The 12,941-nt window shown below is 38.9% G+C and overlaps 1 protein-coding gene across 2 annotated transcripts in view; it reads right to left on the bottom strand.

The window, feature by feature from the left end:
• The window catches only part of STARD9 (StAR related lipid transfer domain containing 9), a 91,882-nt gene that overhangs the window by 49,759 nt on the left and 29,182 nt on the right, over positions 1 to 12,941 (bottom strand). For both annotated transcript variants that reach the window (XM_063159115.1, XM_063159116.1), the window contains exons 4-8: positions 9,238 to 9,354; positions 7,395 to 7,427; positions 7,246 to 7,307; positions 6,684 to 6,796; positions 1,553 to 1,622 (exon numbers count right to left, since the gene is read on the bottom strand). In XM_063159115.1, the coding sequence (XP_063015185.1) occupies positions 1,553 to 1,622; positions 6,684 to 6,796; positions 7,246 to 7,307; positions 7,395 to 7,427; positions 9,238 to 9,354 (395 nt within the window). The remainder of the gene's footprint in view (positions 1 to 1,552; positions 1,623 to 6,683; positions 6,797 to 7,245; positions 7,308 to 7,394; positions 7,428 to 9,237; positions 9,355 to 12,941) is intronic.

The raw sequence follows: 12,941 nt of genomic DNA, 5'->3' as shown, positions 1-12,941 counted from the left end.
CATGCTGAGTGAGTCCTGTCAATCAGGCTGAACATTCCAGCAAGGCGTCGTGTGGTTGGTCAAGTTCAAAGGATGCCCCTATGCCCAGGGGTCATTGGCCTGTCTGGGTGTCATCTTCCCCTGAGACCCTGCCCCTCTCACCTGGTTGGTGCTCACCTGTACCTCCCCTCCCCCTGTCCCTGAGCTTAAAAGGTGAATGAGACCTTGCGGCCAGGAGTTCTGTTGGAGCAGTTCCTCACGTTCATTCCTCTGTAACCATGGAATAAACCTCTGGACATTAAACCCTCCAGCAGAATCCTCTCCTTTTTCTCTTCACCATCGCCTGAAGCCATTCCTCCTGAGGTAAACGGGGTTCCTAACAAGCCTGGACTTGTTCAGTGCCCAGCTGCAATCTCCAGCAAGCCAAGGTATCTCTGGGGTGATACACCGCAGTTGCTGCCTTTGGCCCGGCAGCGAGGGTCAGACTGGCCCAGGCACAATCTAACTGGTAATATTGGGAGCCTTTTTTCCAATAAGTGGGCAGAGAATGTAAGGGCACAGCACCAAAGTTAATAAAGTAAAAGAGAAAAAGATGGTGCTCCAAGATTTGGAGGAGGAAGTGTTAGTACTCCTCACCTCCAACAATACAGAAGGTAGTTACAGAGCAAATTCACATCTCAATTACTCACAACACATGTAACCCATGCATTCACCTGGAATTTTGTTATACTTAGTCTTTGTTTTACCATAAAGCTGCATCTATTAAATGCTACAAGCAGAAACAGCAAAACTTAATCCTTCTGTATACTCTATGGGAGTTTTTGTGATAATGCAGCTTAGTTTTTATTTACTTCCCAGCATCACTGTTATTCTAAAATGTTGACTACTCTTATGATAAGACTTAATATTAATTTTGGAACTGTGATTAGGATTTGGGCAATTCTTTCCAATATAACTATTTTCCATTACTGCAATGGCACCTGTAAAGATATTCAAGGTTTCTTGTCAAAAAGTGTCTAACTAATGAGAGCCAAAATCATTGGCTTCACCAGTGTTCCAAACCCCACAGTTAACTGGCAGCAAACACACAATTTGGACTAAGAACTTATAGAAATAAAACCAAATAATTGTAAACATAGTCGTTTTAGAAAATAAATAAGTATGCATTATATTATCAGCATTTTTAAATCACTGAATTATACAACAAAGGGAGTTGAAAGCTGTCCAGTCTAAAGTATCATGAGCAAGTGAAGGGGGAAAACAGATGTCTGTTTACAGCAAAATGTTTTCTTGGCTTGCATTTTTTGTCACTGACAGATGGTGGAATTTTGTGAGCAAGTCAGCACAGGGTCAGTGTTGAAGAAAGACCTTCATGAGTGCTTGTAGCTCTTGCTCTGGACAATATGATGATAGGTAAGGTCTCATGTGTGTCTCATATCACCAGACCACCAAATGTGACATCCTGTCATCACAAAGCACTGCCAACCCAGTCACTAAAATAAACATCGGTGAAATAAATATACAGTGAAAGAAGAGTTAAATACCGATAGAACTGGTTTGTTATGTAAAATACCTTTTAGCTATTCCTTCTTCTAGAAGTTTTACGACTTGCTTGTAGTCTGTAACTAAATGCTGAGTCAAACCTGCCAAGGATTCAAGAAGAGTTAAATACTTAGCTTTCTCAGAAAGTTTCATTCAGTTCATCCAACAATTTACCCAACATCAGGAGAATAAGAATGTTCTGCTGAGATGGCAGTCTGTTATACAAGTAGTCTCTAGACTAGAGTTAATTTTACAAAAAAACACAACTATTTAATTTTAAAAAAATTATGTAAAAAATTCTAGTTCATCTTTCTGATGCAGTGACATTAGTATAAAAAAAAAAGCCTCATACCTTCACAGATTAGAACTTTTCCATCTGCACAACAATGGTACTTAAGAAATAGTATAAATCCATAATAAATTTTCAGCTATGTCACTGCTTCTGTTTGGGTACAGATCCTGTAAAAAAGATTTTGGCCATTGCTCAGGATGATGGCTCTGCTCATGCAACTAACTGAACCAGGAACCCTGTGAATATTCATCACTTCATTAAATAGGCTTTAGCTTGCACTTGGGATCTTCATGCACTTTTCCCCTCAGAGGAGGCACTTTGAAGGATCTCCCTGAATAACGACATGAATCATCTGGCCTTTTCTTGTCTTCTCCTTTCCGCTTGTTTTCGGTTGGTTTTTACGCGTTCGTTTTTGAATCTGGTTCTATTTTTAAGCGGGGACATGGCGGCAAGGAAGAGGAAGGCCCCCTCACGGCGAGCCAGCGGCGCGGAGGGGCGGGCACGGCCCGAGGGGCCCGGCGCGGGGCGGAGCGCGGCTGGGCCGTGGATTCACCACAAATCCAGCTTAATATGCCTCCAGTGTGTCTCAAAGCATTATCTGTCATTTTTTACTGCAGTGACTCCTTAGAAAACACCTGAGCTGTGAAGCAAGTCTGTGTCATACCACCGCTAGAAAAGACATGCCCGGTGCAGAATGTTTTATCTCACAGATGGAATCCAGGGCAACTCCCTCCCCCTCCACAGATTTAGATTTGTTTTACTACAGGCCACAAAAGTGTGGGTGAAGGGAAAGTATTGCAGAAAATATTGATTTATTTGTCTACTGTTAAAATGTAAGTCAAGATTAATATGAAATTCAACCAGACTGAAATAGGTACTTTTGATATTGTTCGAGTCTATGCTTTCATGATAACAGCTTGCTTTATTCTAAATGAAAGTAAAACCTAAGACAAAGAAGAGATTTAACTTTAGTCCTTTAATAATTGATACATATAAAGGGGAAAAAAAAGATTTTTGGATCACCCACACCTATTAAAAAACCCTAACTGCAGTGTGCATGCATGAACAATTGCACCCACAAACAGTATAGGATGATTTTCAAACAAAAGTATTTCTTCTGCTCTCTAATGTCTCTTTACAACACATTAATTCCAGAAGTCGTCATATTTTCCATTGGAGAAAAAGGCCCATTATTTTTCCAGCCGCACTGGGATCTTCAAAGCTCAGAATATGGAAACTATCATACATTGTTTTCCCAGACCCATTTTTAGAGTCTTATTTAACTGAATAAAAATGCTGTTATAAAAAAGAGGCATGGAAGAAATTCTTACCTGTCTACATTTCCCTAAGCACTGTAATTGTGAATCTTGCTGAGAGTTTAAAACAATTAGCTTTTTAATAAGGTTAATGAAATATTTTAAATGCTGCTTGAAAAGAAATGATGAAGTGTTCTGTCAGCTGCCAGAAAGAGAAAGGTCATTTTCAAGCCCCATAGAAAGATCAAAACCACTTTCTTGTCTAGAAATCTGCCTTGGAGTAAGAAAGGATCTCCCCCAGAAATCTGTCTCAGAGTAATAAAATAGATTGCATCATTTCCTGATTTAAGAGGGGCCGATTCCTTAACAGTGCAACCATCTGTGAGGGAGAAGTTTGAAACGATTCCAATCCAAAGCACTGAAACACTTTCAGCATTTTAAAGGCTACAATCTCTCCGCCTTTACGTGAAAAAACAATGGGTTGGAAAACATTTAAAATACTTAATGCTCAGAGCTGGGACTTTCTGACTGGACTTGAAAATGGAAAATGCATTGCCCAGGGCATCTAAGTGTCCTTAAAGGGAAAAAATTTTCTGATTTTCCCCTCTCTCTGTACTCTTCATCCACAGCTAACTGTACTCTGGATGCCATTGACAGCAAACACACAACTAAAACTAATGCACACTGAGGAGTTCCTCCTAAGAGTCGGCAAACCTTAAAATTGCTGATTGCTTGCAAGAAGTACAATGCAAATACAGATGCTAGTCCTTAACTTGTTGGTGTATGGAAAACAATGGAAAATTTCTGAGCTTTGTTGATGCTCACCAATTTAATTTCTCCCATACAGTAAATTGCCTGGAAGTGAAGCACAAATCAAGCTCTCCTAGTAAATTTGCTGATAATTTTCATCTTAGCTGTTGGAAATATTATTCTTGCACTCTGATCCTGGACAGAGAGACTACATATAAAATCATCAAAGTCTGCTTCAGCACATAGAAAACCCTCCTTGCAGAGCTCACCAATTTTTGATTGCAGCAATACATTAGTGCACTCGAGAAGGGAATTTTGTACCAGTGTTGTGAACCTCTTCACAAGAGGCTTTCTTGAATTCAATCTTATTGAAATCAAGCTACCTATACTTCAAACTTGCATTTAAGTTACTGCAGCTTATTTTTGATGTGAGCTAATGAATGTAGTTCCACTACATTTTATTAGTCCCTCTCCTCAACAGACACTAGGGCAGTCTCAAGTAAAGCAAACTGTCACAGTTCTCAACTGCATAAACTGCATAGGCAAATTTATTAATATATATTGTATACACATATCTAAAATAAAAGAACTCTGTTGCCACTGACTCATCAGGCTGAAATTACTTCAGGTCACATGGCCTCAAAACAGCATCCAATTGCACCCCATGCTGTCTTCAGCAGAGAAATTATTTCACTTTTCATGCATTTTTTAAAAAACATTAATCACAATTACCATTGAAAATATTTTTTTTCTTACAGGCATTAATACAATTATTTTTTGAGGCTGTCGTAATATACAGAGAGAGTGAATAATCTAAAATAAATTTACAGCTGTAGTCAAAAGCGGCAAATATTATTTAGACTAATATTTTGCCATTATCTCTTCTCTTAGTTTACAAAATCTAATCAACTGGGAATTTTATTGGCATATTTCAAAACTCTAGTATAAATTTTTTCCAGTCAAAAAAATTTGGAATACAAGAAAAAAATCCTTATTCAAAATGGGTAAACAAAAAAAGCACAATAGAAACAAACAACCAACCCCCCAAACGAACCCCACAACAACAACAAAAGCCACAATAGAATTTAAAAAGAAGTGACAGAATTGGCCTGAAAGATTCCAGATGAAGACAAAACAGTGACAAAAGGCAAGCCAGCCCATTGGCAGAAGTTATAACTTTGTTTTCTTTTAAAACAGGGAAACTCCATTATATCCAGCCAAGGAGTCACTGGAGATATAAGGCCTGAGAAAAGAGATGGAAATTGCCAAGGAAGGAAGCAGTTTAAAGACCCTTTCTTGCGTGCTGAATGAGCAGCTGCTAAAAGAAAATACTTAGTCTTTGGACTCCATCAACAATGAAGTTCTTCAATTACAAGCAGGTAGAAAGAGAATCTTGGAAAGCCCTCAATAAAAGCCAAATGTCTATGAATTTACTTTTCAAAGAATTATGTTTGCCGTACTAATGAGACCATCAATTAATCTATTATTTTCCAAGTCTCATTAAAACAGGAGGCTGATGTGCTGGGAAAGCACAGCTGAGACAACCAGAATGTCTGATAGACCCTTGTGTACAGGACCAGGTGAGTTCAACACTTTGCGAGTGCTGATTTCAAATTTTGAGAGCGGGAATTGGTAATAACCATGGCCTGTTAGATGCACTATGACCAACGGAGCAGGTGTGCAAGGAATCAGAGCTGGGCTCCATTCAATCAGGCTCCATCCAATCACACAGTCAGGTCGCTCTATCTATTGTCACATCTTCCCTCAATCTCTGAAGGAAGGATATCCATATGATGAGTAATGCCGTAATAAAGAAAAACAGGGAGAAAAATCAGTCAGGGAGAGCAAGAGAAATCCACTAAACAGAGACAAGGACTCTATTTAGAAGCTGGGACCAATCAGTATTTGCTCTGATGTGACAGGATGCATAACATCCTATGTGATATGCATTTTGTGTACTACCCTAGGTATTACTGCTCACCTGATGGCAAGCCAAGCAGTTGCAGAGGCAGTGATACCAGAGGCTACTCTGGAATTCCACCCACTGGATATAAGGCATGAAGAAAAGGAAATGTATGCATTTACTTTCTAAACAAACCCCCAGCTTGGAAAACACTCTTCCTTCTGATGTCCACTGTACATCTTTGTATGGTTTTGCACTGGTTTTGAGATGTGATTTTTGTCAGCTGTTGGTCAGATACACGGAAATGTAGCTGGCAAACTTTATACCAGGATCGAATCAATTCATGAAATACCAAAGGCCAAACTGCAATTTAAAGCTGGATGAGACCTTGAGGTAAAAGCACCAATCAAAACTGAAAATAAAATGGAAGTAGGAAAAAAAATGAGAGAGAAGGCAAGAACTAAAGTAAGACAGACAACTGAAAAAGCTGACAATTGAAAATCAAGCTTATGAGGTTTTCACTTGGGTGAGATTTTCATGGCTTCTCACGGCCTGCCCTGCAACATCAAACAGTTAAATTTATCTACTTTTTTTTTTTTTTTTTTTTTTTTAATGTATATTCTGCTGCCAAGGTATGAAACAGGTCTGAAGGGACCTTAGGCTGGCCTGGAGAACACATTTAGAGCTACTGTTGGTGGACTTCTTGATTAAGCTAATATTTCTTTAAAATAAAAGGAAGAAAAATAATACGGCTGGAAAGGCAGACAGTGCAGGGTATCCAACCAGTAGGATAACAGAGGCAAAGCTTTCAGTGATCATACAACAAGAAAAACATTTGAGAAAAGTAACCCTTGAAGGGCAGAGGCAATTCTGACCACTGCAGGAATACATGCAAAGACACAAACACGCCGAGGACACGTCCACCTGCAGCTGTGCTGCTGGCTGAGAAGGCCACTCTCACCTTGGACATATGGTCCTGTTTCAGGGTGCTCTCGAACTCGAAGGGTGTAAGGCTTCTTTTGGTCTGACTGCTTCAACAAGTCTCGGACACGCTCATTGTAGATTTCAAGAAAACTGAAAAGAAAAAGGAAAGCTAAATTCACTCAGCTAAAAAAAAAAACAAAAGGAGCAACTGTATATTTAGACCATGTAACTGACTCTTACGTAGATTTTTTTGCACTGGTGGGCTCAAATCCCCAGATTTCCAAACACAATGCTTTATAAGGTCCAAGGGAATGATGAATAAGACCAGAATGTAGGATTATGGCTCAATTTAGGAGTTAAACAGAGCAAGTAAATTTTCACTGCATTCCTATTTCAGCTGTTTATACAAAAGTGAACAGACAGCATCCAAAGAACAATACTTAGATGGAAAACTAAACCAAATACTTCCTCATCATTCCTCTGTGTTTTCCCCCTCATTCCAAAACTAATATAATCTAAGAAAACAGAAACAAAAGTTCAGTCACAAAGTATGCTGTTAAAAGCCTTCATATTGTTGTCCAAAACAGTAACACACTTACCTGACCTTTACCCTGCATGATGCCATTTGGTCTGAGTAATCATCCTTCCTAGAAAAGAGGCCCTTCACAAATGAGAAGTTTATGTCAATTTAAAATACATTAAGAAAATCTTACTGCTTAAACAAATTCAAATGAAGAAAAAAAAATACCTCACATATACGAGGTGTCAGCCCAATGGATGCCTTCAAATAATAAACAGAAAAAAATTTAAATAATATATTTCCTAACACTCATGCAAAATCTATTTTTTAACAAAAGCCAAGTTTTAAGAAAAGGACAGAATCATAGTGCAGTAATGACTATGGTGGATTACAACACAAACAGCCATGCAATGTAGTTCAGAACAGCATCACTAATCATACCAAAAGTAATTTTAGAGCAATGTACACAGCATTGATGAGAAGTTTAGGGGCTTGGGTTAAATCCAAAAGCTGTTTGATGTAATGATATTGGACATGTCTATGTCAGAGGTGTTGCAGACGAGATGAAGCCAGGCAGGCCAACACTGAAGCTAGCTAGATTGCTCATTAATATTTTTGGGGTTTTCCTTATCCTAGTTTTATTTCTTCATGCCATGGCATCACTGAGGAGCCTTAGAACATCTTTATATTCTAGATTTATAAATTTTGTGTCTCAGAGAGAACAGGATACGGAGCTGCTAACAACACCCAGACTAGGTGATGTAAATTTTGCCCAGTCTACACAGCCCGGAGGTAACAGTGTGGTTTTGTGTGATGAACTCTCCTTATGATATGATTGCTCACACTTTAGCAGTGCCTACACACCCTGGGAAAGACACCAGGGCTTAGGTGGATTCTGCTTGCTGAATGGCATGAAAGGTTTTTTTGAAAGCCTTGAAAGAAGGCACACTTGAAACTGTGTTCTTTGAAAGAAGAAAGTCCAGGTTCGCCAAGCGGACCACTATGGACAAAGTTCTGTTTACACCAAACACTGGAACATTGTTTCACAGTGAATACTTGTCATTAAAGATCAGCCCAAAGCAGTATTGCATTGGAGAAAGAAATTAGTTTTAAAGCAAGAAATCTCTTAGAAACACAAGATCCAGAAATTTCCTTGAAAAAATCTGGTAATAATGTAACTAAATCCTATTGCTGATGTCTATTGAGAAAATTAAATTTTAAAAATCCAAACTCTCATCAAAAGAACAAACTATGTTAGAACAGGCCTCCTATCTTTAGAATTTAAACACATTTTGCCCTTACTTCACCTTAAAATTTGATTCCCATGGATGTAGAAAATACTGGTCCACTTATGCAAACTATTAATTTTTTTTTCTTTTTAGCAGTATGTTTGACCAACAGCTAAGAATATTCATGAATAAAAATCAAACTGCCTTCTGTTGTGACAAAACACAGGAAATCATCAACTGGCTCCATCAGTCTGAGTAGCAAGATTAAAATGCACTTTAGGTGGTGCCTGGTAGACAAACTCAGAATGTAACATCTTCTGTAAATTCCATTCAAATGAGTGTCAAAACTGGAAGTGAAGTATTACTTTCCACAGGTCAATATTACAAGTAATAATCAAGCCTGTTACAAAACCATTACCGTGAATTGTATCTAATTTTATTTGTGAAAGCAATTTAATCTCAGCATAGGCCAGTTTGCCAAAATATCACATGGAAATGAATACTTTGTATTATCTTGGGTTACCGTTTCTAAAATCCAGAACTATTCCTGAGTATTGAGATGATTTTTTTTGTCATCTAACTCTGTGACAAGATTCATATGTAGTAAGAAGAAGATTATCAAGTAATAAAAATTTAAACTGCACCACACTTTCTAATATTTTTACCTGATACTCTATTTTTTACCTAAATGCAAAGGCTCACATTTCAAAAGTTTAAAACCGGATAAAACATGTGTAAGCATTCTGCTCATCAAGCACCACAACCACTGTTTAAAATGAAGAAATGTTTCTGCTAGACATCCTGCCCTCAACCCCAAGTTGAAAATGAATGGTGTAACTCACAGGTGTTCCCATCATTGTGTAAGTTTTTCCTGAACCTGTCTGTCCATACGCCAAGAGGCAGATGTTGTATCCTCTAAAAGCACCAGACAACACAGAAGTGCCAAGGTCCTGGAACACCTGAAAAGACCAAGAGAAATAAAACAGCGCATGAACAATTTGTCTCCCTGCAAACAGTCTTCATTACTTGCAGATCTCGCCCCTTTAATAACTCCATGGGAACAAGAATCTTCACACATTTGTCTTTCTGTGTTATCAGACTCAATGTTGCATGTCCAGCATCCACTTGTTAGATCATCCTTAAGACACTGGTATGGCAAGCACACTGCTGACAAGGAGTAATAGTGTTTAAGTGCTTCCCTCTCTGCTATCTCTTATTTTATATTCAGACTATGTGAATTCTTGAGGATCTTTCCGACCCCGAGCATTTACAGTTGTCGTCATAAATGTGACTGAAAGACACGATCAAGGTTCTTTTATGCAATTAGATAAACTCAGCATCAGAATTACAGAACAGAAGCAAACCAAAGTCAAACCTGCATGCAGATTTCAGCCAAGAAATAATTCTACCTGGCCCATCTGGTCAGTAAGTGACACCACCAGAGGTCACAGGCTTTTATCTTCTCTTCCCACCAAACACACAGTGATGTGTCTTTTTCTGCTCATTGTATTACAGAGTCAGGACCTGTTACCGCCAAATCCTTGCCAACCTCTCAGGACTTCCAGAGCTTGCACTGGTCCTGCTGTTGCTGCTGAAGTTGAGCCAACACTGCCAAACTCCCCATACAGGAAGTTCTGACCAGTTTGTCCTCCTACTTTCCCTGCTACTTTTTTTTTTTTCTTATTTTTGATCCTCAGGTGACTCATATTGTGATCACGTTCTCAGGACAGCAAAGCCTTGCCCTAGACCAGCTGATAGGACCTCTAGTAAGGTTTGCCAGGAAGTGCACTGTGGATCAAAAGGTTCCAGCACGCAGGCTGCCAACCCCTCTGCACACTTTGGCCTTGAAAAAGAGATGTTACAAGCATTAATGGTTTTGCTGTTCACATAGAAAGGTGGTTAGTATCTATTGAGAGATATATAGGGTTTCAGTGTTTCATGCTGTGAAATCTCATCCACTGCCAAGTAATTTGCTTCTCCAATGGACAGATAAATGCACTAAAACAGATACAAAAATCAACAGAAAAAAATCATAAATATCACTACTTTACCTAAACTATCCAGAAAGCAGATTGAAAATCCTCTCCTGAGACTTCAGTTATCAGACCATATTTAAACTCAAATTAGATCATATTTAAACTCAAACAAGATGCTAATTTCCAGCTGAAGAATCAATAACATTCCTATTTGGCAAAATTTGACTACCCCTGCTTGTATTTGTAAAGGTATGTGGCATGTCAGAGCATCTGCTTCACTAGGATTATCAGCTCCAGAAACTTTTCCATTCAAAGCATACAGAGAAAGCCATGAACAAAACACAGGGATACAAATGTTGTAGACAAAGGATTAAAACAATACAGAGACAAACTCTCCATTTGCTACTGGAGGCCATTAAGAAAATGAAGCAGAGCTTTGGAGGGGTCCAACCTGGACTTCACAGCCAGCAATCTGGAGGGAAAAAAAAATAAACAGGAGAATTTGGGATATTTGAGTGGCATCTACAGGGCTGTGTAAAACTCACCAAGGAATGTTTAAGGTGAGGAATATTAAGGTTAGGAATATTAATTAGCAGTAGATTCTAAGCTGATGGTCAAGGAATTCAGAGCAGGGATGCTTCTGAACACACACACATTTTCTTGTGGGCAGCAAACTGGGCTATCAGGCAAGTATGAGCCCTGCAGAGAGCCTAAAAGGGCTCAGGGTCCAGGGAAAGCTATTCTCATGTCAATTCTCCAGTGAACGCTGAACTTTCCCTCAGTAGAAGCGCCACTAGGATCTCTTCTCTACCTGGTTAGCACATAAAACTTGCAGGACATCTCTAAGATAGGACACTCAAGTTCAAAGGACAAAGTTCCTCCTATGTGAGCACCTCAAAGAAATCAGTAGCTGGGAATGTGAATATAAGGGGCAGGAGGAAAGAATCTGATCTAAGTTGAAGATGGCAAGAGCTAGTTCTGAAGATTGACAGAGGATTGGCGTCAAGCAGCATAAAGGACTAAGAAATTACAGGATGAATTACCTTGAGGTAAGGGGAGCAAGGCAATACTGTGTGCATTTCAGAGTATCAACATTGAATAAATTCAGGAATTTTGCATGGCTCTTTGTACTAAAAGCAGCTGGACTCCATATCAATTCAGAAACCACACTTCACATGGTAGAACCTCTTACAACAGGGATAAATGCAGCCTAGAGAAGTATCTTGATTCTGTGATAGTCTCCTCATTAAGTGCTGTCTTACTTTCTGAAGGTTCACAATGGATCTTTGAGGGTTAGTAACTGATCTAAGTACAATAAAATGAAATCTTCTCAGGTGGCTATCTATCTTTCAGGATAGCAACACTAATCAATGCCATCTGGACAATGAAGCTAGCGTTTTAGAACAACACCATTTTACTTCTTACTCTGTTTTGTATGATGTTGTGCAACTCATTTAATATTTTCATGGTTCAGTTTTCCTATAGAAAAAGTAGGAATAATGCTATCCATTAGTAGAAAATTGTGGAATGTTCTCACTAGTGTTCACAACACTCCTTGAGATTCTAGAACATCCATGGCAACTGTGCAAACTGTTGGGCATGCCCCCTCTCCAGGAGTACCTTGGTTGCTCTGAAAGAAGAGCCTCTAACTCCACAGCCTCAGATCAAGCTGTTACATTTACTCTGTATTAAACACAATTGGTTACTCAGATGCTTTAATTCAAATGTGTCTCAAACCAGACCTTTCTTAATTAGGCCTTGAGAGAAGACATATAGTACAAGCAAAACTGGATATTCTAAAAACAGTGACATAACCCTAGGATGGTGACGCATCATAATTTCAAAAAAATTATTTGCTGAACTTCTAGTAAAAGCTGATTTGTACTGTTTTGTTTTTGTTTTTTTTTTTTTCTAGTAAATTACTCTTTCTCCTTCTGTGAGGATAAACTACAATTAATTTAATTGAATAAAGCCTCAATTTATTTAGAAAAGCCTCTTTGTTTTGGTGTACTGCAGAAAAAATGGAGAAGTGAAGCACAGCAATGAATTTATTACTTCATTACATATAAAAAGGGAGGAGAGTAATTGAAATCAAAGCTTTTTCTAATATCAGAGGCGTTAGTCCAAATACCCATCAGCAATAACAGCTGCAGTTTATACAAAAAATCCTCTAATTAATTTCTGGGCATACACACTAACATATTTCATGATACAATAAATTGAATCACAGATTTTGCTGATCATGAGGTAGGGACGGCAGGGAAAAAGAAGAATTTTCTGGGAGCCTTCCAAGTCCGACATTTGAAATGAAACTCCAGGAAGATGAGGCTTTTCAAGGAACATGAGTTGGATATGGTTTCCTGCAGAGAACACGCTCAGCTGGCTGAGACAGCTCTGTCTTCCCTGCATGGCTGCTCTGCGTGGCTGGCACTGCTCACTTTGTTCCAGGCAAGAACGAGCCCTTCAGCAAAGCCCCGACTGCCCTTGCCATGTCTGCTCCCTGCACTTGCCCAGCTGTATGTGGTCCATGTCCCGTGGTGATCCCTGAAGTATTCTACACTTCATCACTT

Source organism: Melospiza melodia, chromosome 6 (genome assembly GCF_035770615.1).
Source record: "Melospiza melodia melodia isolate bMelMel2 chromosome 6, bMelMel2.pri, whole genome shotgun sequence".
NCBI classification, from domain to species: domain Eukaryota; kingdom Metazoa; phylum Chordata; class Aves; order Passeriformes; family Passerellidae; genus Melospiza; species Melospiza melodia.
The sequence above is the reverse complement of the archived record's forward strand: the minus strand, read 5'-3'. Positions and strand labels throughout refer to the sequence as shown.